Source organism: Gymnoscopelus braueri, assembly GCF_963280865.1.
Source record: "Gymnoscopelus braueri genome assembly, chromosome: 9".
Classification (NCBI taxonomy): Eukaryota; Metazoa; Chordata; class Actinopteri; order Myctophiformes; family Myctophidae; genus Gymnoscopelus; species Gymnoscopelus braueri.
Genome location: NC_137610.1, coordinates 41,046,440 through 41,071,605, shown reverse-complemented (window position 1 = coordinate 41,071,605; position 25,166 = coordinate 41,046,440). Strand labels below are relative to the sequence as shown.

Here is a 25,166-nt window from a genome sequence, read left to right as displayed (position 1 = left end):
GTTTTTGGGTACTTTTTTTACGGGTTTGTGACGGATTTCGGATACGCTGTTATCAAAATAGCTGAATATATAAACAAAATATATATACTTTTTTTTTTGGGGTGGGCAGAAAAACCAAATGGGTGGGCCCAGACCTACCTATGCCCACCCGTGGCTACGCCTCTCACTATATACTAGTGTGGTGGGCTCCTTTCTTTAGTAGTGAAAACTTGTTTATTTTTTTTACTTTAATCCCTGTGGATATAACATGCACAGGTTACACTAAATCAGACAACCAAACAGAAAAATCTGATACATGGGCAGGGCTTAGCATGTATCAGTATTCTTCAAAGATGTCTCCTGAGTCCAATGAGCCATCAATCATGTGAATGGAATGAGTAGATGGTCATCCATGCACAAATCTCACCTTGATCCCTGAGATAACCCAATCATTTAAATTTAGAATGGCAGCCTCCAGCCTTATTTGAGTCAAACTAAGGTCACCGGGAATACACTAAGTTCATAAATGTATAAGTTCACCTCAACCACTGAAGATAAAAACCGACAAGTTGTGATCAAAAACTTTACCCCGGCACTTCTAACTGACTATCCAAAGTAAGACACCAGAGTCCTCATTGAGTTTGCACGTTTATTGCTACTTACTTATTGCAGGGGTTACTGATGTTTTGACAAGGGTCTTCCTCAGAATCAAGCTTGATTCTTTAACTGTGGAGCACCGAAACCCTTTCATTCGAAACATGGCTGGACTTCACGTTTGAGATGATGTGATACTAATCTGTTCCATTCATTTAATAGCAATGAACAATTAAACAGCATATAACCTATACAGGTGCCAACAATCTTGCTTTATTGCACATCAATACAGATTGATGTGTCTGGCAGGTTGACACTGCCAGACACAGACAAAAAATAAAATATTTGTATATCACATTTTGAAACCTACCTAAGGTTTATTGGCTAAACAACCCACATACATAGGAATCTACGGTGGTGGATAGACAGACAAGGTGCAAGCTGTGTGCTATTTTGTGCCTGCTGCAGAGTAGGGTTAGGTATTCACCTGTTTCCTAGGCTGTGTGTTTTCCACTTCCTGTCGATTTCATTGGATATCATTGGTCATCTGACCAGTTTCATTGGATTTCATTGGATCAAATCGACAGGAAGTGGAAAACACACAGCCTAGGAAACAGGTGACTACGGTAGGTATGTTTCCCCCTACTGTTCAGTTAAATATCCTTCAGGTCCCTCTGGATGCCCCACAGTGTGGTGGCGCTGTCCTGCAGTTGGGACACCTCGTCCTCTGTCAGGGTCATGTTGACCACGCTGCCCACACCATTGCTGTTCAGCACGCAGGGCACACTCAGATACACTTCATCTTCAATCCCATACATGCCCTGTTAGTGGACACAAACAGCTTTCTCAATTGACAGCACATGGTACGGACATGCAAAGAGTTATGGGTTGAGATCTACTGACTTCTGCTACCATACGCAAAATAGGGCTGGGTATTATATCAATATTAGCTCGTTTGGGATTTTTTATAAGGTAATATAATATGGCATAAGTGTCGTCTTTTCCTGGTTTTAAAGGCTGCCTTTTAGTGAAGTGATGACATTCTCTGACTTACCTTACCTGTTCTAGCCGCTTATTATTTTCCTTTACCCATGTAGTTATTCTATAGGCATTACTGATTATTATCAATCATGTGGATCGCGGGATCCACATGAGAACACAGAATGGCTTCAATGTGGATCTCAGATTTCATGTGTCCAGGCTATTCCCAATAAAGAATCTCAGATGTTTTGCATATGAAGTGTGCGGAAACTTTTTCTGCTACAAGTTTGGCCCTAGTTTTGTCCTCTCTTACACACTTGCGCTTTGTATGTGTGCAAAAGGCTTGTTTCTCAAGTGTCCAGCCTATGACGAGTCATCTATGACATATGACTCCAAATGTGGGCAAGGCTTCAGCCCAATCAGAGCCCTATTGACTTAAAATATTAAATAATATGCAGCCTACTGGCAGTGTGCAAAAGAAATTTGGCGCTACCTATTTGGTTGAACATAGTGATATTTGATTTTGTCCAATGCAAAATGTACACGGTCATGTTCTTGCAGTGTGCTTTAGATGATAGCTCTCTAAAGCCTTAGCTATACTTCATCCTATGACGGTGTTGCTCACAGAAAATAACTGATTTTGGTGAGCGACATTAAAATAAGCTTAATACTGCTTTTCAGAAGGTTATGTATCTTCATGTAATAATAATATGGCATGGAAGAATCACAATTTCTATTTGAATCTTTGCTAAATGGGAATGAAAATAAGGAGATTTGCTTGGTTGTGTGTGGGGGGAGTGTTCACCTGGACCATGGCGGAGACGGGATGGATCCGGTTCAGGTTCCTGATCAGGCTCTCTGTCAGGTCAGCTACACTCAGTCCAATGGCCCAGTTGGTATAGCCTTTCAGTTTGATGACCTCATAGGCACTGAAGTAAACAGATGCACACAAGTCTTGACTACAGTGTACCATCTATAACAGTGGTTCTCGAACTTTTTAACATCATGGACTTGGTATGCATTGATTAGGCCAAGGACCCCATAACTCTGTGTACAAATTGAGCCAAACTTGGTTCCATTTGTACACCATCAGAGTTACAGACCTGTAAGGGACCCTAACTATCAATGAGTTATTTGGGGACCCACTGGAACTCCCTCAAGGACCCCTGGGGGTCCCCAGACGGCCGGACCCCACTTTGAGAATCACTGATCCATACCAAAATCTGAGTAATGTGCATAGCTTTTTGATTATTTAAACACGTTCTCTTTATAGGAAAGTTATTATAAGATGAACAATTATAATGAATAAAAAAGCAAATAATGTTGCTACACTGAGAAACTATGCTTTTGACCAGATTTACTAGATACAGCCTGAGAGTTTTTTACTGAATATAGCATATAGCCACTTGCCGGAATGTTCAACGTAGAAGAGCCGTTCTTTTTGGCAAGTGACACCATCGTGCAATGGAGTATAAAATTAGGCTTTAGTGAATATTTTCCAACCTGTCCACCACCATTTTGTGTGTCTCCTTCCAGTTCTCACTGTCGAGTTCAGTGCCGATGTCAGGGTTCAATGTCTGCAGGTTGACTCCAGCTACATTGGTTCCGCTCCACACAGGCACTGAAACACACAGGAACTCATCAACACTTTACATCATTGTCCATTATCCAAGTACCACCCACTGCTATTGTTCTTGCAGGTGCATTTGCATATGGGCACACACATACAAATACCCCCCCAAGGATCAATAAAGTTTGAGCTTTTGAACAATAATGTTGTCTAGTGTGGTCTTACCGCTGGTGTCTCCGTGCTCTCCCAGGATCCAGCCGTTGAAGCTGCTGGAGTGGATGCCCAGTTTGTCAGCCATCAGGAAGCGGAAGCGGGCCGAGTCCAGATTGGTGCCGCTGCCAATGATGCGGTGCTTTGGCAGACCGCTCAACTTCCAGGTGACATAGGTGAGAATATCAACTGTGGGTGGGAAAGCACATCTGAAATTATGCCCTTGTGAGTTGTATTATAGTCTGTCTGTGTGTGTGCGTGCATGCATGTGTCTATGGACAGATTTGTTGATAACACTTATATATTAGGATTTAAAGACCCTGATTGGGGATGTTTTAAGGAGGAGTGTAGAGGTTTCCAATAGGCTGTTTCATTTTAAGATATTTTAATTATAGAGATTTGTCATAATATGCGTCAATGTAACTTTTAAATTATGTTCTACTACCTTTCTTGGCCAGGTCTGCCTTGAAAAAGAGATTCTATCTCAAAGGGCTTTTCCCTGGTTAAGTAAAGGTTACATACACCACTAGTACCTGGGTTGGACACCACAATGATGATGCAGTTAGGGCTGTATCTGACTATTTGTGGGACGATGTGTTTAAAGATGTTAACGTTCCTCTGGACCAGGTTGAGACGGCTCTCTCCCTCCTGCTGACGGACTCCAGCTGTCACCACCACGATGCGGGAGCCGGCTGTAACAGAGTAGTCTGAAGAGAGGAGAGAAAGTAGAGTTGAACTGGTGCTGCAAGGTTATCCAGGTGACAGATGCATGGAGACGGGGGAGTGAGAAGGAATGCATGAGGGGGGGTGAGTATACAGTCGTCCCCTGATCATAGGTTAAGGGCCAGACGTGGTTTAAAATGTTTTGTGTCTAATCTATGTCAACGCAACGGGTTGTAAATAGGCACGTGGCATAATGTTGTGGTAATAGGGGGAAAAAACATATTTAGCTGAACCATGCAACCATTTGAATAACCAGATTCAAGCCTAATTCCATACTTTTGTTGTAGGACCGTGTTGCTCACCAAAAATACTCACCAGAAAACTACTACTGAAAACTGAAACTTCCACCAAGCGACATGGCCATACGATCAAATATAATCAGGTTTCAGTTTGGGGCCATCTTTGTTGAGTGTGTTAACAGTTATAAACTTGCCTTTGTCTGCAACGATCTTGGAAGTCTTCAAGAAGAGGCTTCCATGCTGCAGGTCCATCATCTCTCCTTTCAGTTTGTCTTCCATCACATCTACCAGGGCCAGCTCATCAGCCAGTTCCTACATACACACCACAGGACATCTTAACTCTATGCTACATTATAATCTCCCTATGGACAAAATATTATAGTTGTGAAAAGGACAGATGAAGTCCACTTCACAACTCACTGATGCAACATACTGTAGGTATTATTTCTATTAAAATTCTTCTTCCCAGATGCCTACTCAAAGTTCAAATGATTGTTGTTCTGCATTGTGGCAATGAGGCTTTTGGATAAATGAACAAAGCTGCACCTGACCTATCCTCTATATTCATGGTTATTTACTGCACATTTCACAGAGCAGTAGTACTATTACTACTGATACTACCACATTAATCTAAATTAAATTAATTGTGCTGAACTGCAACAAAATGAGGTGAGTGTGTACCTGGCATAATACCCAGACAGACCTCAGACAAGGTAATCCGTTGTCAGCCTGGAAGGCTGGGTATTACACAGTAAAATCCGGTGTATAAAAACAGACTACAATTTGAGAGTTGGACACAGATTTTACTTTGTGCCCTTCCTGTGACACTGTGGAGGGTAATACGGGGGCTCTTACCCTGAGCAGGATGCTGACAGCACAGGCCATGCCCACCTGGCCAACCCCCACCACTGTCACCTTGTTCCTGGGGGGTTCAACGGGACCACTGAACAGTGGGGTGAGCAGCTTTTGCAGAATTGAGGCCATTTTCAGTGCTAGAGGGAGAGGACAGTGATCGAGCAAAGGGGGGCAGCCACAGAGGGAGAGAGGGAGGGTGAGAGATAAAAGACAAAATGTCGGTCCCAGACATATCCTGATCCTGATAAGTGTTGGATGTCACACAAACACAGCCGGGACAAGCTGTGCTACTGTCAGTAGCAAACTTCATAAATACTGCATTCAGGAGTCAGCCAGGACATATAGCTTTTTCCTGTAGCTCTCTAGAGGATAGACGCATCTAGGGATTAGAGATTAAAGTTGACATTCGATTCATTTAGCACTAATGGAACTGTGTCCTTCCTGACATCTGAATCCATTATTTACACAGGGAAACAGACTCGTCTCAGACATTACCCTCCTGCAGAGTTCACCCCAAAAAGACACAGAGCTATGCCTCACAACAAACAACAAACATGGTATACTTGCATTGTTCAGTGAAGCTCCGAGCTGCAAGGTATATATACCAAAATACAATCAGCATGGTAAGCTAAAAGGAGACCTAAGGTGCGCGTGCACAGAGCTCAGTAAACCCAGCATCCGCAAAGCCTCATAGGCTCGCTGTTAGCAGTGCAATCCAGTCCGTCAGCTGCTGCACAGAGCACATGTGACTCAGACCAGACCAAGGTGTTGCATGCACACAGGGTTCTTGCTCATCTTTCTCCTCACCCTTCCTGCCCAAATGGAGGGACGCCCTAATTAGACAGCAACCTTGATGGACTGCCTGCAGACTGTTGAAGGAGTTAACAGTAATCCCTTAACCCAGTCACCATCTGCTGCACCAACACCCCACATGACCAACACACCTAGTGTCTCTCTCTCTAATATCTTGTGACACTATATGTACAGTATGCAGGTGAAGGGATGTATGAAACAAGATAAATGTCTCAAAGGAGTGGGATGTCTGATTTAAACAATCACACCTGGTTTGAGTTTAACTTAAGTAGAGCTGGGTGTGACTACATACCTGACCTGTTGTGCATTAATCGATGCACATAGGATAAATCAGTCATCCTCACAAGCATTCAGAGGACAGCCTCTGCCCTCTGTCATGACTACGTTTTTTTACGTGTTTCCTTATGGGTATTACATAGCCTGGAAATCAGACGAACGTAAAATAAAAGGGGGGGAAAAGCCCACTGATATTAGTCTGGCCTTGCCAGTTTAGGTATTATACACCAAAGGCATGGCAAGCAGAATATAGCCGCATCAGGAAATAAAAGATCTTTTGACCCGAAAAAAGATATTTTGACCCGAAACCTTTGGCTGTCGTCTGTCCTGCAGTCAAGCCTGTTAGTTTTACACCGTTAAAAACAGTACACAATCATACAGTACATAAAACAATACCATACAGTGCACAGAACCATTCAATATCATGTGTTACTCAATACAGGACAGTGCAGAAGACACAGTAAATGGCATAATTTTTATGTGCGATGCAGCACCATAGTGTATCATGGCTAGTGTTTGGTTCACCTGCATACATTAGAACTAAGCCTATTGTAATGTTGGTAGGTACTTATGCACTACTAAATATCACAGTGCACCACAAAACATGGTTAAAACATACTTGACAAACCCTTGACTACAAATAGCAGCTACAATAGAATGTCAGACCCTTATAATAAAGGGTCTTTTTACACGAATAAAAAAGCACATTTGATGCCATACTATTGTGATTTATATGATCTTACCACAGTGGCAAAGTATTGCAAGGTAAATAGTGAATTTGTATGTTAGGATACACTTCAACTCAAGTAAGAACAGCTATTGCAACCTTACCCACTCGTTGGTGCTTAACTCATTCACTGCCTAGAACGACTAAAACGACTTTTGTCCTTTAAGCCTCCACTGCCAAGAACGACTAAAACGACTTTTAATTTTTATTTTTTTTCTTATTTATTTATTTAATTTTTAACCTAAAGACCAAGGAGATATGATTTGTTGAAGATCTAGACTCCCATCCACTTCCTTGTTAACTTAAAACTTAAACATTTTGTATCTTGGCTCCTGAGTACTTTTTTTTTTCTATGAAAAATCTCTGGCAGTTTGTCAAACGCAAAAATAAAAAAGTTCTGGCAGTGAATGAGTTAATAGAGCTGGGGATAAATGATCATTAGCATAAGTTCCTTCTGGGAGTACCAGGTCCCTGGTGGTAAGAGTTGGTACTACCCCTACAGGAAGTATGGCAGATCAGAGATAGTCTTATTATCCCTGGTGCATGGATAATGCGACTAAAAATGGCAAGGGTAGACATTATTGATGCCATTAAATTAATGATTGTACAGAAGGTGATAAACCCATCGTAACATATATAATAAGGTGATTATGATAAAAAATGCTTTAAACCGAAACATTTGAAATATGGATATACAGTTTCTGCCCAACAGCGACGATATGTATAGATCACATCACAAACACACCGACATTCTCTTGCAAGGGTCTAAGGATTTCCAATACAAATATATGGCGACATTGTAATTTTTTTCTGTTCTAAATATTGTCCCTTCAATTTCACTAACAGTATGGTGAATCTTACCCTTGATGTGCTGTATCAGGTCCTCTCTTAGCCCTGTACGCTTGTCTGGCTGCTGCTGATACTACTGACGACTGGATTTAATTGACTAAGCCTTTTCATCCCCTACTAGGACTCAAATCTGGCACTCATGACACCTCAGGTAGTACAATGCTCACTTGTTCCCTTGTGGAGAAAGAGAAAACTTTAATTTCAACGCAAAAGACCACACAATGTTTCCAAATTCTCTTTTATTTTAACATTGACCTACAATCCGGTGGCAACACCTGCTGGTCTACAGTTCACCTTTATAGACCTCCAAAGAGGAAATAGCAGTTCCTCGTTTAAAAGTTTTGACAAGTCTGACAAGAAGCCCAGTGCAGGTGGGCGTCAGGACGGCTTGTGGCTGTAACAGGCAAAAGACTCGTGCACTGTGTGCAGTGCTGGGTACAAGGCTGGGGTGTGTTAAGGCTTTATATTGTGCGGGGTTTTAAGGCTGCTCGTGTTATTCCGTCAGTCCCAGCTTCTTCTTCAGGGATTCTGGCATCTCCGGGGGAGGGGGGCGAGGCAGACGGAAGTACACTTTGACAGAATCGTAGATGAACCACTGCAGGGCGGTCAGGGTGCCGATCATTATGATACGAGCCACCAGACCCTTCCACACACCTGGGATGGAGGAAATGGGGACAAGAGTTTAAAAAAAATACACTTTAAAAAAAAAATCCACATTTACACAATTTGAAGACTCTGGTCTGAGGTCAATATGATGCATCATGGGGGTGTACAACTGCAAGCTAGGTCATATCATACTGTAGCTAAGGATTATTCTTCATGCAAAAAATATCACATACTGTATAACATTTGAAACTGACATTTTAATTTCTAATACTAATACTTCTAATACCTAGAAATGATCAAATTGGTTTCCAGATGCACAAACATCCTGCAATGTGTTTTAGCTGAGCTGCTAATGACTGTCCGCTCCCCAGACTGTCTACACTGGTTGTGGTCCTGTGAAGGGGCCAGTGCAGCTCTGCGGGCTGAGGAGCGGGTGGACTGTTCTCACACGCCAATGACTCAAGCACCTCCAACTGTACAGCCTAGAAAGCTGCTGGGGGTCTCTGAGCTGCCGCAACACTCTGGACAGAGATCAGCAGCAGCCCAGGAGTGCCCCCCAGAGGTGGATCTAAGGAACGTGTTTCATTCTGGTGTTTGCAAACCATTGCTCATGTGATGTCAGGCTTACAGAGGACCACTTTTACTCACCCATGGGTCCCAGCTTCTTGAGCACCTGCGTGGCTGTGCTGCCACTCTCCTTGTTGAGCACAGACACCACTGAGTCAGCGGGATGCGACACGATGGCACAGAACACGCCGGCTGCATTGTGGTGCACAGAGAGGAAACACGGGTCAGCCAAGAACACAGGTCTGATAGGCTTTCGCATGTTTAGCATACACTCCTTATCTTCAGGACAACGTACTGAGTTTAAAAACAGAACATGGTGTGCTAGCCCATAAAAAAGTTTAAAAACAGAACATGGTGTGCTAGCCCATAAAAAAAAGTTAATACAAAAAAGGGGGGGAAAAGGCCTTAATTGTGGAATTCACAATCTGACTTTATATCTCGGACTCAGATTAGAATGAGTTTTTTCCTCACAGCTGTAAAATGGGCAATTGTGAGAAAAATACCCTCAGAATGCTGAGATATAAAGTCAGATTTCTGACTTAAGAGTGGCGGGAAAAGGCTTTCATAGTCTGGTTCTACAAAAAGAGATCACATTACAGCTGCATTTTCCATACTACAACCCAGGACTTATTCTAATGAATACGTATGGTAGAGCATATGTTTATACACTATAACTAGAACATCTTCATTCTGCAGTGGTTGGGGGTGGTCTCCCTCCTCTTCCATTGAGACATTTAGACCCTGGTGTCGAGCAGGAAACTTACGGTATAACATTTGAAGCTGACCGTTTTATTTCTTCATACCTTGCGCCATACATTCTTCTAATTTCTACTAGAAATAATCAAATTGATTTCCAGATATGCACAAACATCCTGCAATGTGTTTTAGCTGAGCTGCTAATGACTGTCCGCTCCCCAGACTGTCTACACTGGTTGTGGTCCAGTGAAGGAGCCAGTGCAGCTCTGCGGGCTGAGGAGCGGGTGGACTGTTCTCACACGCCAATGACTCAAGCACCTCCAACTGTACAGCCTAGAAAGCTGCTGGGGGTCTCCGAGCTGCCGCAACACTCTGGACAGAGATCAGCAGCAGCCCAGGAGAGCCCCCCAGAGGTGGATCTAAGGAACGTGTTGACAATGTCAATAAAGTTATTTGAAGCAGATGGCGCACTTGATTGGACACTAGAGCCAAATTTGCGGTAGTTAGGACATCGTTGTAATTACTCCTCTCCATCGGGAGAGGGTGACAATGGACATAAAACTTATGGACTCTAGCTTTAACAAGCTGCGGTACTGTCAATGTCGGACTCACCGATGTAACCAGCCACGAAGGTCACCACTAGCTGCTCCGACTTGGTGCACTCGCTGCGGGGCTTGGGCACAGCGTATTTATAGAGCACCTCCACAGTCCTCTCAAAGCAGGCAAACTTCATCATGGTGTAAGGAATCTGCCTCATCCACAGCGGGACCACGCCTTTGTAGAAACTGCAGCAAGACGAAACATAACCACTTGAACCCTATATACACTTTGTTGACCGGGGTCTCCTTGGCCCCCTTCTTTTTCTCCCCACTCTACACAGAATTTCTGCGCCGAAGATAGCAGATCTATTAACTCGTCTACTGCCATTTTCGCAGAATGTTCACCTATCATGACATGCACAGAATAGAGACGCTAGGGTTCAAGAGGTTAAAACTGAACAGAATGATTTGAATGAAAAATGACAATTTCCCTTGCAGCCAGAATCTACAGTTGTAAATTATGTCCGCTCCCCAGACTGTCTACACTGGTTGCGGTCCTGTGAAGGAGCCAGTGCAGTTCTGTGGGCTGAGGAGCGGGTAGACTGTTCTCACACGCCAATGACTCAAGCACCTCCAACTGTACAGCCTAGAAAGCTGCTGGGGGTCTCTGAGCTGCTGCAACACTCTGGACAGAGATCAGCAGCAGCCCAGGAGAGCCCCCCAGAGGTGGATCTAAGGAGCATGTTTTCTCTGAAATCTTTTAAATGAAAATGAAGTCAAACTGGAGGTGTGCATAGTTTTCCACTTTTAGCACCCTCTGGTGGACACATCATGTGTGGACACTGGCCACTTTGCAGTGGCTCAACTATAGATATGAAATCGAAGTAAACAAATTCGGCACATATCAGAACACTCACGCCCAGACCCCCTCCTCAGCATGCATCTTGGGTGCACACTCTCGCAGGGTGTTGGCGTAACCAGGCTTGGTCTGGATGCGCACTTTACATGCCTCCATGGGTGCCAGGGCGATGTCCGCAAAGAACTCTGCACTGGCAGATGCAGCCAGGTAGAGAGACGTCCTCCAGAGGTAGGCATTCTCCTGTTTAGTTCCAAACAGAGAGGGAGAGAGAGACAGACATGTCAATCTATATGCACACTCATCCATTAAGCTTGATCATTATGATACGAGTCACCAGACCCTTCCACACACCTGGGATGGGGGACATAACGACAAAGGGTTTACATTCAGCCTAAGCCATCATGTGATACAAACACCAGTAAAACAAAAAAGGACACTGTATTGAGGGGTCTCCTCTACACTTACAGTAAATTGCAGTTTTATGCATCATTTTTCCAACTAGGTCATATCATCCTATAGCTGAGGATTATTCTTCATGCAACAAATATCACATACTGTATACTGACAGTTTTATCTCTTCATACTTTGCCATACATCCATAAGTTCTTCTAATACCTAGAAATGATCAAATTTAATTCCAGATATGCACAAACATCCTGCAATGTGTATTAGCTGAACTGCTAATGACTGTCCGCTCCCCAGACTGTCTGCACTGGGTGTGGTCCTGTGAAGGAGCCAGTGCAGCTCTGCGGGCTGAGGAGCGGGTAGACTGTTCTCACACGCCAATGACTCAAGCACCTCCAACTGTACAGCCTAGAAAGCTGCTGGGGGTCTCTGAGCTGCCGCAACACTCTGGACAGAGATCAGCAGCAGCCCAGGAGCGCCCCCCAGAGGTGGATCTAAGGAACGTGTTTCATTCTGGTGGTACACACATATACAGTATTCACCTGTAATGACATGGTGGCCAAAATAGGGGCATCTGATTGAGAACGGTTAAGAATGTATGTATAACCCAAATGTAAATATTGGTTTGGGCCTTTCAGAAGTGCTTGGTGTTAAAAATCTTTATAGTTAAAATTCTGAAAAGGCCTCGACATGTATTGGAAGACACGTGATCTCCTGATGTTTGAACTGAAGACAGCTTGAGACGCATTAAGTTTAAAGTGCATGACACGACAACAATGACGTCAGTGCTTATTGTGCCAGATTTTATATTCAACATTAATCTTGATCAAAAGAGCTTGGTTAAAATCAATCAAAATGAAACAAAAAGCCTCTAAATAAGCACAATAGATTATCCCGGTGATCCTACAGTCTAAAATATTTCAACATTTCATCTCTTCTGCAAGAGATAAAGAGTCAAATATTTAGAAAGTCAATGAGTTATCATCTACCCAAATCCTGCCCTAAAGCCTAAATTACATGACAGTTGTATGACCGCATCACTCACTATTTTTGGTGAGTGATACCATTAAGTATTATTTAGGCTCAAGTCCACAATGAGCAATGCTTACCTCTCCCAGAAGGTCACTGTAGACTTGCTTAAAGACCTCATAAAAGCCAAACTTGCAGAGGCCCTGCATAGAGTATCCAATGAGGGTGGGAGCCCAGCCCTTTGCCAGCCCACGAACACCATCCTCTTTCACTGTAATTGAGAACCCTTTGAAGATACTCTGGTACTTTGCAGGGTCTACCTAAAAGACAAAATACATATAGGTTGACATGAGTTCTTATGATTTTGAGGTGAGAATGCCACAAAGACATAATATAAATGCATTTGAAAGCACTTCATGCGAGTTGATGATGTTCATCATGATTGGATGTTTGAGTCCGAATGATATACATCTGAACATAATGTAGTCTGCGTTTATGAATGTAGAAAATGAAACGCTCGCCTCCCACACTGATGGGATCTAGTTAGAAGAAAAATGATTTATTGCACCCTTAAATGTGCTGCAACGTTTCAGGGCCACATGCCCTATATCAGTCTGAAATGTCACAGCACATAAGTATATTGATATATGATGCTGGTATACATACATAATTTGTGTTCAATCTTGATTTGTTAATTTTGTCTTGAATATATATTTTTTTCTTGTGCGTCTGTGTATTGATCTGTTTTTTTTTTTTTTTTTTAAGTTCTTATACTGTGAGGTCACAATACGTGAGAAAAAAAAGGGGGGAAAACGGTATACCCCCTTTATTTGATTACACAATAAGCCGTTTTGTTTTCATATATTATCTTCAATCAAAACGTGCAACGGAGAGCTAAAATACAGACCTGCAGTCGGCACTTGACCAGATCAAGGGGTACAACTGCTGTATGTGTGAGTCCGCAGCTGAGAATGCCCCCGAAGCCGCAAAAGGCATAGTATTTAGCAGACCCAAAGTCGCAGCTCACATCTGGAGAGTCTGTAGTGAACACACAAATACCATAAGATCATTTATATACAGTAGCTAAATACAGTACAGATGAATGTACTGTTCATACACATATATATTACATACATACTGTATATGTATATTTTGAGGAAGTCCCATGCACACCTAACAAAAGAAACTCACTCATTGTTATTATATTTTTTGTTAAATTTACACTTTGTATTGCTTTTTTCCTATTGAATTGTTTCTGCAATGTCAAGGAGCCGAAATCCAAGAACTTTAATCTTGTATACCTGGGATGTATTATGTAACAATAAAATATTCAATCTGTTAGCCTGCAGCACTCATCACACTGTTAACCATGAAACCTGAAGTTCCATTTTGAATGATTAAATACCCTGTCCATGCAAACTATACCACTGATCAGGTGTAGTAATGAATATGGAATGGCAATTAATGGAATTATGGAATAGAGGCTCATTGATGGGGCTGTTGTGTTATCTTAGGCATCTCTCTCGATCTCAAAAGAAAAACATACGGTTAACTCACAATACGATTTATTATTCATCCATGACGTTAGTGGCATCTCCGTAATGGGTTAAGATATCAGTAGCTTTTAAATGTGATCAAAGTCACTAGTATGGCGAGGTCAAAGTGCAATCAAAAACAGAGATATCCATGCGACCTCAGCTTTAGATCACAGACCTGTCACCTGAATCCCAGGTGCTGCAGTGTGTGGTACACATACCGGATACAAAGTCACAACCATCTCTTTCTAACTGAAAAAATAGTGGGGGATCTGTCAGATTAGGCTACAGGACATCAGTCTCTTCCTGCTGAAATGCTGAATCAAAGGTTAAAATAACATTGACACCAGCATCACATGACACCACTCTGCTGCCGACGTCGGCCACTTTTGACAGGATAAGGAGAGAATTTACCGGCCACTGCAGCAGCTGCCAGCCTCCGTCCTCCCTCAAGTACAGGGCTTGGTTCTGGCTCATGGACTTTTTGTAGTGTGAACTGTGGGGCACTGAATGGGTTGGCCCGGGCAAGGTGCAGCAGCGCAGTCGGATACATGGTGTCCTTGGCTGGATAAGCTGTACTGAAGTACAAAAGGAGATTTAAGTGAGCATTTACTACATACAGCACATCAACTGGCTTGTTGAAGTAATGCTAATGACGTAACAGTGTTGGGCAATGGGCTTGCTAAGCTACTATTACTCTTTATTAAAAAAAAGGAACTGGCTAGCTAAGCTACTAGCCTAGTTACTCTTGTAGCTTAGGTATTTTGCAACTAATGGGGTTGGTATAATGCGGCTGAGGACATGCTGAGACATTCAGTGATTGAATAAAACATGCCTGTGTAAAAGCTGACATTTATGGAGAATTCCATCTCCTTTGGTGTAATCTCTCAAGAACAGATTGATAGTCAAAAACAACAGAGGGCGCTGTTTTTCCTTTTCATTTGGCGCTGGGTTCCCAGATTGCCTTTGGTGTGATGAACAAAATGCACTCTAACTGTTTTATGTTGATGTGCCAATGAAAATGTAGTGATTCTTTTTTGTCAAGCTACTCAAATCTACAAAAAGCTAGGTTATGACATAATGGCTTTTACCTTTATTTCCATCTTTTTCTTGTACTAGATTTAATTTCAGCACATCCGGTATCCTGTAGTAGAGTTCTTGTTTGATCTTGTCATATAGGCTAGTTGTGTGTTAGCACTTAGCATAGTCTTTGAGGAACATGGCCCACCAACATTTCGCTGCTCATTGTACCCTACCTGTATGAGTGAGTGACAAATAAACCCCATTTTGACTCATAGCAGATACAAGCTTGTAGATCTGCTATTTTCAAAATATTTTTATACATTTGAAAACTTGTGAAACGGGACATTCTGCATAATGAGTACTTTCTACTTTTGGTACTTTATGTAGATTTTGGTACCAATACGTTTGTACTTTTACTCAAGTAAATTTCGAATTCCGGACTTGTGTCAATAATACAATATATCTGCAGTGGTTTCGGTGTCGGGTAGAGCACCTACTGGTTTACAAAGTAGTACTACCTGCAGCTCATAAGTGCAAACATAATCTCCCCTGCATCTATTCTTGCCTGAGCGGTAATAATCATGGGGGAGAGACTTGGGTACGAATCGCGAGTAGGCCAAAGGCCATGCAGTAAAAATTACGGATTGCAGCTTTAACTGCCAACACACTGCTTGCCAAGGCACGCACGTTTCTCAGGAAGCCAGCTGTAGCGTCAATACTGCAGCAAATATACACTATTTAACATCAGTCGACTAACTTTATTCAATAGAAACGACGCTTTTATGCCGTCCTACCATAAATAACGACACTATCTGTACTTTAGTTTGGTATATATAGACATACTTACTCTTCAGACTTTGCTGTACAATATGGCGCTGCCGCTGCGGGCCTCTGTCTGGGATAAAAAGGGGTGAATGTTAGAGTTGCCAGATTTTGTGAGAGAAATAAGAAGCCGGGTCTATGAAAACAAGCCCTAAAGAAAGAACTTAGGTCTTTTTTTGAAACATTCTAGCACAAAGCACAAAACACTTGAAAATATTTGAGAACCACTGGTGGCTCAAAATAATCAAAACATTTGGAAGCAAGACTAAATAAGCAAGTACACTTTAGAAACAAGCCCAAAAATCCACAACCCACAACTACCAATTTTTATAAGCAACTTTACAGAAAAACAAGTCCCAAAGTGCTTATAGTAAGCGGACATGGCAACCCTGAGAACCACGGCCGACTGCAAGGATCCGGTCCAGACGAGCCTACGAAAGTTGGCTCGTTTCTCGTTATTGCCTCGCCCGGCAGTATTGCCATGTCGGCTTATTGTGGGATCGCTAAAGCGATCACACTACTGTTATTGTCAACACCGTTTTTTGACGGCTAACTAGTCCTTCATACTTTTAGCTACAAACTCCGTTCCAACTCTTCAACGTTCGGCCTACTCAGGACATGTCGGCTACCATTTGAATTTTTGAAATAATTTGTACTTTTAGAGATATTTCACTTTTTACTTCTAAAAAACTCCCATTCATTTCAATGGAGAAATTCATACTTTTAGATAGAAACTCCGTTCCAACTCTATAACGTTCAGCCTACTTAGGACATATTGGCTACCATTAGAATTTTTTGAAATAATTTGTACTTTTAGAGATATTTCACTTTTTACTGCAAAAAAAAATCCCATTCATTTCAATGGGGCAATCCTATTTAGCTACAGTGGAGCCTAGCAACTGCTTATTAGATCCTAGCAACACCATATTAGACCATAGCAACCACCTATCATACCCTAGCAACCACCGATTAGACCCTAGCAACCACCTTTCTAACCTAGCAACCACCTGTTTTACCCTAGCAACCACCAATTAGACCCTAGCAACCACCTATTAGAACCTAGCAACCGGCTATCAGACCCTAGCAACCACAGTTTTACCCTAGAAAACTACATTTTACACTATTCAACACCGACAAACCTTTAGAACCGTAGACCTTTAAAACCTTTAGAACCTTTAGAACCTTTCAAACCTTTCAAACCTTTCAAACCTTTCAGACCTTTCAAACCTTTCAAACCTTTAGAACCTTTCAAACCTTTAGAACCTTTCAAACCTTTGGAACCTCTTAAACCTTTAGAACCTTTAGAAACCTTTAGAAACCTTTCAAACCTTTCAAACCTTTAGAACCTTTCAAACCTTTAGAACCTTTCAAACCTTTAGAACCTTTCAAACCTTTCAAACCTTTCAAACTTTTAGAACTTTAAACCTTTCAAACCTTTAACACTACTAACAATATCAATACCCAATACCATCAACATTCTTAGCGATCCCACACTGTTTCTTCAGGAACAGTACTTTCTAGTTAATTATTATTAGCCACTTTGGGCGTATGTTTCCGAAAATTGTGAAGTTGCTTGTAAATATTGGTGGTTGCGTTTTTTTGGGCTTGTTTCTAAAGTGTAGTTGCTTATTTGGGCTTGCTTCACAATGTTTCATTATTTAACCAGTGGTTCTCAAACATTTTCATGTCATGGACCCCCAAATTAATATGTATTTGTCCCTAACCCCCCTCTGAAAAATCACGACGTGTTGTGAGCTTGTAGATTAGCTATTTTCAATGTATACACTAAATAGGTTTTAAGTGCTTTAAAGTGCCCTAGAATGTCTGTGATCTTACATACATTTCAAGTATTCCAAATACACAGTCATAGATCTCTCTCGGTCCCCCACTGTGTAGTGCCTATCTGCGCGGCCATAAAAGTGCTCTAAACTCCGTCTGTACTCACCCAATAATTAATTCCTAAGACGTGTAGTCATATTTTGTCCTCTAGTTTCATATCCATGTGAAAGTTCTGCCAGAAAACGTGTGTTTAGTCAAATATGTCCACTTTTTCACGAGCTGCACACGGACCTCTTTCTGTACGACGCGAGGGGCCAGGAATGATTGCAGCACTGAATATACGTAACTTCCTTTAGGACGCACAAATGTTTGGGACACACAATTGACAGGTGATGATTCATTACCCCACAGCAATCACAAGCACCTGTCAATTGTGTGTCCCAAACATTTGTGCGTCCTAAAGGAAGTTACGTATATTCAGTGCTGCAATCATTCCTGGCCCCTCGCGTCGTACAGAAAGAGGTCCGTGTGCAGCTCGTGAAAAAGTGGAGATATTTGACTAAACACACGTTTTCTGGCAGAACTTTCACATGGATATGAAACTAGAGGACAAAATATGACTACACGTCTTAGGAATTAATTATTGGGTGAGTACAGACGGAGTTTAGAGCACTTTTATGGCCGCGCAGATAGGCACTACACAGTGGGGGACCGAGAGAGATCTATGACTGTGTATTTGGAATACTTGAAATGTATGTAAGATCACAGACATTCTAGGGCTAAAAGTGCCCTAGTTGCTTCTTTTGAGCTTGTTTTCTAGACCTGGTTACTTATTTCTCTCACAAAATCAGGAGTGCCTAAACTCCGCCCGTCAGAACTACCGCGGAGGTTAAACCTTAAAACACTGTCGAAAATCAATCAAAAACGTCACACAAAAAAAAAACACAAATGGGCGTGATTTTAAATCTTCAAAAATGCATATGCATCAACATATGTGTACATGTGTCAAAAGTATATAACAAAATAAATGTAAAAATATCAACATCAGGATATTTTCATGAATGCCCCATGGGTAAACAACATTCTTCCTTCCCGTTTCACCCATGTCCTGATGGTCATTAACAGATGATGATGCATACATATCGCAGATGATCACTTAATCTTAATGTAGGATCCAGTAATTCCTTTACAGACTCTCAAATGGTTTTGCTCAGGACCCAAATTTTACCAGTCTGGACCCAGAGCACTGATACCACAATCTTCCCCAAAACTATTGTTGTAAATCTTCACCTAATATATATATGTTTTTACTTTTACAAAGGTTCAATCAGTATATTAGATTTAAGACACAGTAGCAAGACATTTGGCAAAAACCAAATTTATTTCATGATACACCATATACATCATAAATAAAAACAGATTCAAAATCCTTACCCACATAATCTGCCATTTCTGTCCATCATTAGAGAGCTGCCTGATGAAAACCCAAATTGTTTTAAGTAAACAAGGTTTAGATTACAATACGTTAGCACTTGTATATTTCACGTATTGCTTTCACATTATACATAAAGCTGCAATCTATAACTGTCATCACCTACCTGGGATTCAAACCCATGTCTGCAAGCACCAACATTTTTAGTGTTTGGCGCTATAAAAGGACAGCTCGTTTGAGCAGAGGCTAAACTGCATTTGGACTTTTCTATACCTGTTGTCTGAGGAACCGTAACAGACCGTAACAGACTTACTCTAGGCCTCTCCATTAAATGTAACAATAAACATTGAACCTCGGCAACCAGTAGTTAGTGGCCCTACTCGACCACAGGATAAACTTGTGTCAATAGAAGAGCAGGTAGACCGACTAGAACTACTGCAGATGTGCTAGTTATGTTGTATTAGCATACTCTGTCATACATTTGTCAAAATAACATTTTATTCACAAAAACATTATGGATTGCAGCTTTAAAATGTGCTATAAAAAGTTCAACATGTCACATTAGAAAAATACCAAATGGAAACAAAAATGTTCCACATTTTCCACATCACTGCCACTGCCCCCATTAACAGTAGCCTAGAATTTAAACACTGTAATTTACACAGGCAGAAGTACTAATCAATACAAAATAATAAAAAAGCACGTTAATTTAGCCATTTGAAACCAAATGGACCTGAAATGTTCCATTTGGTTCCATTTGTACACTCCGAATTAAATTAACATTGAGGATTTTACAGTCTATGTCCTCCATGGGTCTTCATTATAAATTATTCAGTGGTGTATGAATAAACACAGTAAGTGTGCAGGGATATGTGGGTGCACTTTAACAGCCAGTCCTATAGAGGGGACTGAAGGATCACAAATCTTAAAGCACAGCAAAAAGAAAAGAATATAAATTGGGCAGCAGTTTATTTGATGCAAGCCAGCTGTTATAACGTATGCTTATTTCAGCAGGCAATTACTTTATTTATTTTAAACTGCCCACAACAGTGACTACTAGCAACTGAGCAAAAATCTTTTTTTTTTTTACCTCAGCAACAAGGTGGGCTGATTTTCCTCATACAGTGATGCGACCTTATTTCACCAGGTGTCTCCTCCCAGCACGGATCACTTTAGTTTAGAGCAGAATTGACCTGAGCACCATAAAAAATAAACGAGACACTATCTAGTTCTCTATGACTACAGTGTAGATTTAAAAATACGTTGTTTAGTTAGTAGCATTTCATTGTGCTTCGGAATGGGAGGGCACTAAGTGCTGACAGTGTCCAGGCACTTCACCGTCAGAAAACGCCTGGCACAGACCTTTAAAAACTATATCCATCAATAACTACAACCATGCATGGATAACTGTCCTCTCCATTCTGCACTGACATCTACATAGAATACAAATTCACAAAAAAGGACACGAAACAATTCACAGATTGAAAATGACATAAAAACGAGTCTTAGTCTTGGCCTGCCACAGGACAGTGTTAACCAGAAGCTGCTATAAGAAGAGACCTCCCTCTTGATGTGGGAAGAAAAGTGGAGCAAGGGGGTGTTGGGGGTCTATAATGTTACCCAACTGAAATTGTGTCCTTGATTCAACCAATGTATAAAAAGAATAGGCGATCGCAGATTGCTGTTTAGGTTAAGGTCTATTGTGGCAGATGGCAGGGTGTGGCGCGGGCTGGGTAGACGGGGGGTCCTTACTTGTCAGTGCCCTGTGCGACACTGTTGCCACTGATGCCCAGGTAGGTGGCTGTACTGTCAACCACTTCCTGGAGGGGGGTGAGCACATTCTCCAGGAGGCCCTTGAGAGCATTGATGTGCTCAGCACTCACATTTCGGTAGGCGTAGAAGAGTGAACCTGCGACTACAACCGTGAGCAGCAGCCTGAGTAGCATAGATAGAACGCCTTGTCGAACTGGTGCCTTGCTGGGAGGGGCCGTACTGCCGTAGACACGGGAGACAGTCTCCGAAAAGGAGCGGCTCTCTGTGCAGACGCTGCGCTTCAGGAGGGACTCGTCCAGCCAATACTCGCTTGGCTTCACTGGTCGGCCGGCCGCCCCTCGTATTGGCCTCCTGCAGCTGGCACTGCTCACAGAAGATAGCACACATGGGAAGATGTCACAGCTAAATCAATGCGTCATGTAGTACAAAATGAAATCATACTGTAGTCACATTAAAATAATTACATCATCATCATAACTATAATCATCGAGTCCCATTTCAAAAGTTACCTGATGCCTGTTGGTGTGCTAATTTCGTTGGCAAGGATATCTTCAACAACACTCTCCCCAGCCTTCTTTGGGGTCTGGTCATCACTAGCAAGTTTCTCCTCCACTGCCTGTCAATACATTAGGATTTTTTTTTTTTTATAAGAGTGCCTTCCTATAAGACATATATGTAAAGGCCGATTTATTCTATCGTCGGCCATCGCGTCACACAAAAGTGACGTCAAAACAACAAAAATGTGTCGTGGGGGACATTCATAGATAGTGTCATGTACCTCTGGAAAAATGAAAGGTTGCAGACGCTTCATAAAATGTAGCGTAATCACATTGTTTGGGAAGACGAAGTAAGCTCCTTTATGTGATGTGTGAGACCATATTCAGTTCCTAGTTTACATTGTCGCAGGCAGTGTGACTGCTCAAAACTCAGAATGCTGTGAGACATGTAGTGTAATGCATCGTTTGACACTCAAAGCAGCATAAATGGGCCTTAAGCAAGGTTTAAACTAAGTTTAGTATTGTCAGAATGTATCCAACCTTATTTTGGCGTCTACTACTGGTCCTGAGGGTGACAGGAGTTTTCCCTCTGCTTTGTACAGCCTTCTCCACAACAGGAACAGGAGCCTCCTCTGAAAGAATATAATGGATGCAAACCAAGAAGTGAGAAATAATCCAAACACGCTAAACCCCACTTAAAAAAGGTGTAGTTCCCCCAAGAAATTACTTTGAAGAGAATCTAAATGATAAAATGAGTGGTGTTTAGGACTATGTACGCATTTTTATATACTTCTGTTAATTTGGGTCTCAGATTAGGACCTCAATGGAAACAAGTCTACTGGACTTTTTAGTGTGATCCTTTTATACTAACTGTTTGACTGTACTTGTGCGGTTTGCATTTGTCTAATAAAATATTCAATCAAGGATTAATTCCATTCATCAGGTTTTTCTTCATTTTTGTATTCTTCATTCACCGTTATGGAATGTTTTGAAAGACATCACCAGGTAGGTAAACGATAGAAATAAATAATTTCTTGGGTGAACTACTCCTTTAAGGGATGAAAGCCAGTGCCTCTCAGACAGGAAGATGTGAAGTGAGACTTACACCAAGACAAGAGGAATGCAGAGTGCCCTTGCTCTAACACTGGTGTCAAACGTATCGTTTCACATCATCCGTACGACTAATGACGTGAAATGATCATCGTTTTGTGGCGTCAACATTTTGCACACTAAATTATTGATCTCTTCACATCAGAACTATGGGATTTAAGTTGAAAGTGTCCCTTTAAGTGCACCATGCAATATTTAATTTCCATTTCAGACCAAGTGTTTTCAGCCCAGCAGCCTGAATCAATGTTCAGAATGTGAGCTTACCGTCTTCCTTGTCGCTGTAATGGTCAGAATTGGTGTTGCCGTTCTGGTTGCTGTCTGCTGTGAGCTCTGTGGTGGTCTCAGGTGCACTGGGGGGTTCTGATGGAGGTTCATCCAAAACCTTCTGCAGCTTCTTCTCATACACCTTACGTGTGGAGGCTGAAATGAGGGCATATCGCATATGGTGGCTAAGTAGTGGTAAAAGAACAATTTTCAAAGTTCAACAATTTTGAAGGATTTTAACAACCACAGGGAGCCTGCTGCAATGATCTTACCCACAATGGGTCCAGCCTCCACACCATGTTTTTCCAGCTGTTCTTTTAAGTCTTCATCAGTGAGCCCGGCCACTTCTATTTCTTCTGTGCGTGGCTTGTCTGTCTTTCTGGTAGCTTTCTGCAGAGTAATTACAAATTATTGTGGCTGCTTCTTAGATAAAATATCACAAAAAGTAATTAGGCCCAATATATTTAGCCCTACGACGAATAGCGAAAATAGCCGATTAACTACAATCTTGATCGGCTATCTCACAATTCTTGACAACATAGGGACATGCCCAAAATAGGGACCTTAGGGTTGAAAAGGTTAACTATAGCCAATATGAATCACTAAGTTGTTTACGATTGCAGTAGAACATTATATTCTGATTACTTGTGCTACAAAGCAATGGCCTTTGCTAAACTACTGTATTGAGGTGTGTAATACATTTCAATGTCAGCTATGACTCCACACACAATCATCAAATCACAACATGGAGCCGGAATAGAGTGGAGTAGAATACAACTTTAATGTCCAGACAAGGACAGAAGATTACCTTTCGGCTATATTTGATTTGATATATTAGTTTTGATATTTGATATTTCTTTACTTATATTCTTAATATTACACCTGTAAATCTGTGACAATAAATTGAACGTGGGTTAAAAAAGTTGTATTCTTTCTATTCTATTGATCAAGGTCGATGATGAGCCACCAAGCTCAACTATGCACACCGGCTCTAGGTTGCCAGTGTTTCTTTGTTGTTAACGCATATATAAATTCAAACACACACACACACAGATATTTTGACCAAATTGTAAAGAATATATATTTTGATTATTTTTTAAACGTAAAGTAAAGTATACAGGATTAGAAAATGCTTAAACATTCTATAATTAAGGTCTAATATTTCTACAATTGCTACAACACCTGTATATCCAGTCATTTTGGGGCATAAACAAGAAGATGAAGGATTCAATCTGAGTCTGATGATGATGTACCGTGCATGTTAACATCATGTATACTTGACATAATTAATATTATATATATTTTTTTACTTTTTGGCCAAAATGTTATATTAAAAGGTGCCCAGATGTCCCTATTGCCCACCTATCCTGTAGCCATATTATTTAGACATGAAAACAGAACTTACTCTCCCAGAACGGCTCCTGTTGGAGACCACCGGCTTCTCCAGCTCCTCATCACTGGAGAAGGTGTCTGCGGGCGGGCCGCTGTTCTTCATGCTGTTCAACACGGTCAGGTTCTTCAGGTACAGCTGAACGTACACTTCCTTCTTATGATTCTCTCCGCTGGGAAGCGGCACATTGTTGGCCGTCAGCTCGTTTTTCAGCTTTTCTTTCGTGAGGACCGACGGATCTTCCAGAAATACGGACATGTTTCGTCTGTTTTCGTGTCTGGTTTGAGATTTTTTTTAAAGGCTTTAAACGCTGAAAACGAGCAACTCTCTCCGTTTAGTTACACAAACAAAACAACAACACAGAGGAACGTGACCGCTGTTGTCAAACGGAACTGGCGCGAGCTCGCGCGATGTAGCTAGGAAGAAGTAGCTAACATTTAATAAAAACAATTATTTATTTCAGTTTATTTCCTTATCTTAGCATCTAATTTAACCCAGAAAAACGACAAAAAATCAATAAGACACACGCGTATGGTGCAAGTCAAAATATATACGGTTTTAAAACCAATTCGCTATAAAAAACGACTGAATTAGCTTAGCAACAAACCGGCCCACTTGCTACTGTCTGTCTCGCGCGGTGTCGCATCAGGCCACAAACAAGAAGCAGGCTCCCTATTGGACGCGCGACGACAATAAACTCGGATCTGATTGGTTTGCTATGAATGGAAGCGCTCGCGCAAGCCCGAGCCCTTCGTCGTACGACGGTGCGGCGCGCGGAAAATAGCCGCTCTGCAAGCTCACCGCGCGCCGTGGACACGAGGCGTGGTGAGCTTGCTGATCGGCTTTTTCTCGCACGCGCCACACCGCCGTACGATGGAGCACAAATAAGGCAGCAGACAGGCAATCACCAGCAAGCGACAAAGAAACCAGTGTTGCCATGTTGGCTTATTATAAGCGACTTTGGGCTTTTTCTGTAAAGTTGCTTGTAAATATTGGTGGTTGCGTTTGTTTGGCCTTGTTTCTAAAGTGTACTTGCTTAGTTTAGGCTTGCTTCCAAATGTTTTAATTATTATTTAAACCAGTG

At 41.8% G+C, this 25,166-nt stretch overlaps 3 protein-coding genes across 3 annotated transcripts; all 3 read right to left on the bottom strand.

Annotated features, from left to right (window-relative positions):
- Positions 1-817: 817 nt before the first annotated feature.
- ldhbb (lactate dehydrogenase Bb) lies at positions 818-5,283 on the bottom strand. The gene is made up of 8 exons (XM_080437565.1): positions 5,152-5,283; positions 4,491-4,608; positions 3,868-4,041; positions 3,350-3,523; positions 3,058-3,175; positions 2,360-2,483; positions 1,197-1,394; positions 818-1,056 (listed from the first exon to the last, which is right to left on the bottom strand). The coding sequence occupies exons 1-7, from the start codon at positions 5,278-5,280 to the stop codon at positions 1,227-1,229; spliced, it is 1,005 nt and encodes a 334-aa protein (XP_080293691.1). The 5' UTR covers positions 5,281-5,283; the 3' UTR covers positions 818-1,056; positions 1,197-1,226.
- A 2,755-nt stretch (positions 5,284-8,038) lies between these two features.
- On the bottom strand, positions 8,039-15,927 carry slc25a3b (solute carrier family 25 member 3b). The gene is made up of 8 exons (XM_080438614.1): positions 15,863-15,927; positions 14,407-14,570; positions 13,365-13,495; positions 12,598-12,777; positions 11,142-11,323; positions 10,298-10,470; positions 9,071-9,181; positions 8,039-8,470 (listed from the first exon to the last, which is right to left on the bottom strand). Exons 2-8 carry the CDS (start codon positions 14,543-14,545, stop codon positions 8,310-8,312), a joined length of 1,077 nt encoding a protein of 358 aa, XP_080294740.1. The 5' UTR covers positions 14,546-14,570; positions 15,863-15,927; the 3' UTR covers positions 8,039-8,309.
- A 4,075-nt stretch (positions 15,928-20,002) lies between these two features.
- Positions 20,003-24,787, bottom strand: tmpob (thymopoietin b). Its single transcript, XM_080437469.1, has 6 exons — positions 24,098-24,787; positions 22,965-23,082; positions 22,693-22,848; positions 21,859-21,950; positions 21,331-21,437; positions 20,003-21,184 (listed from the first exon to the last, which is right to left on the bottom strand). Exons 1-6 carry the CDS (start codon positions 24,338-24,340, stop codon positions 20,797-20,799), a joined length of 1,104 nt encoding a protein of 367 aa, XP_080293595.1. The 5' UTR covers positions 24,341-24,787; the 3' UTR covers positions 20,003-20,796.
- Positions 24,788-25,166: the final 379 nt, after the last annotated feature.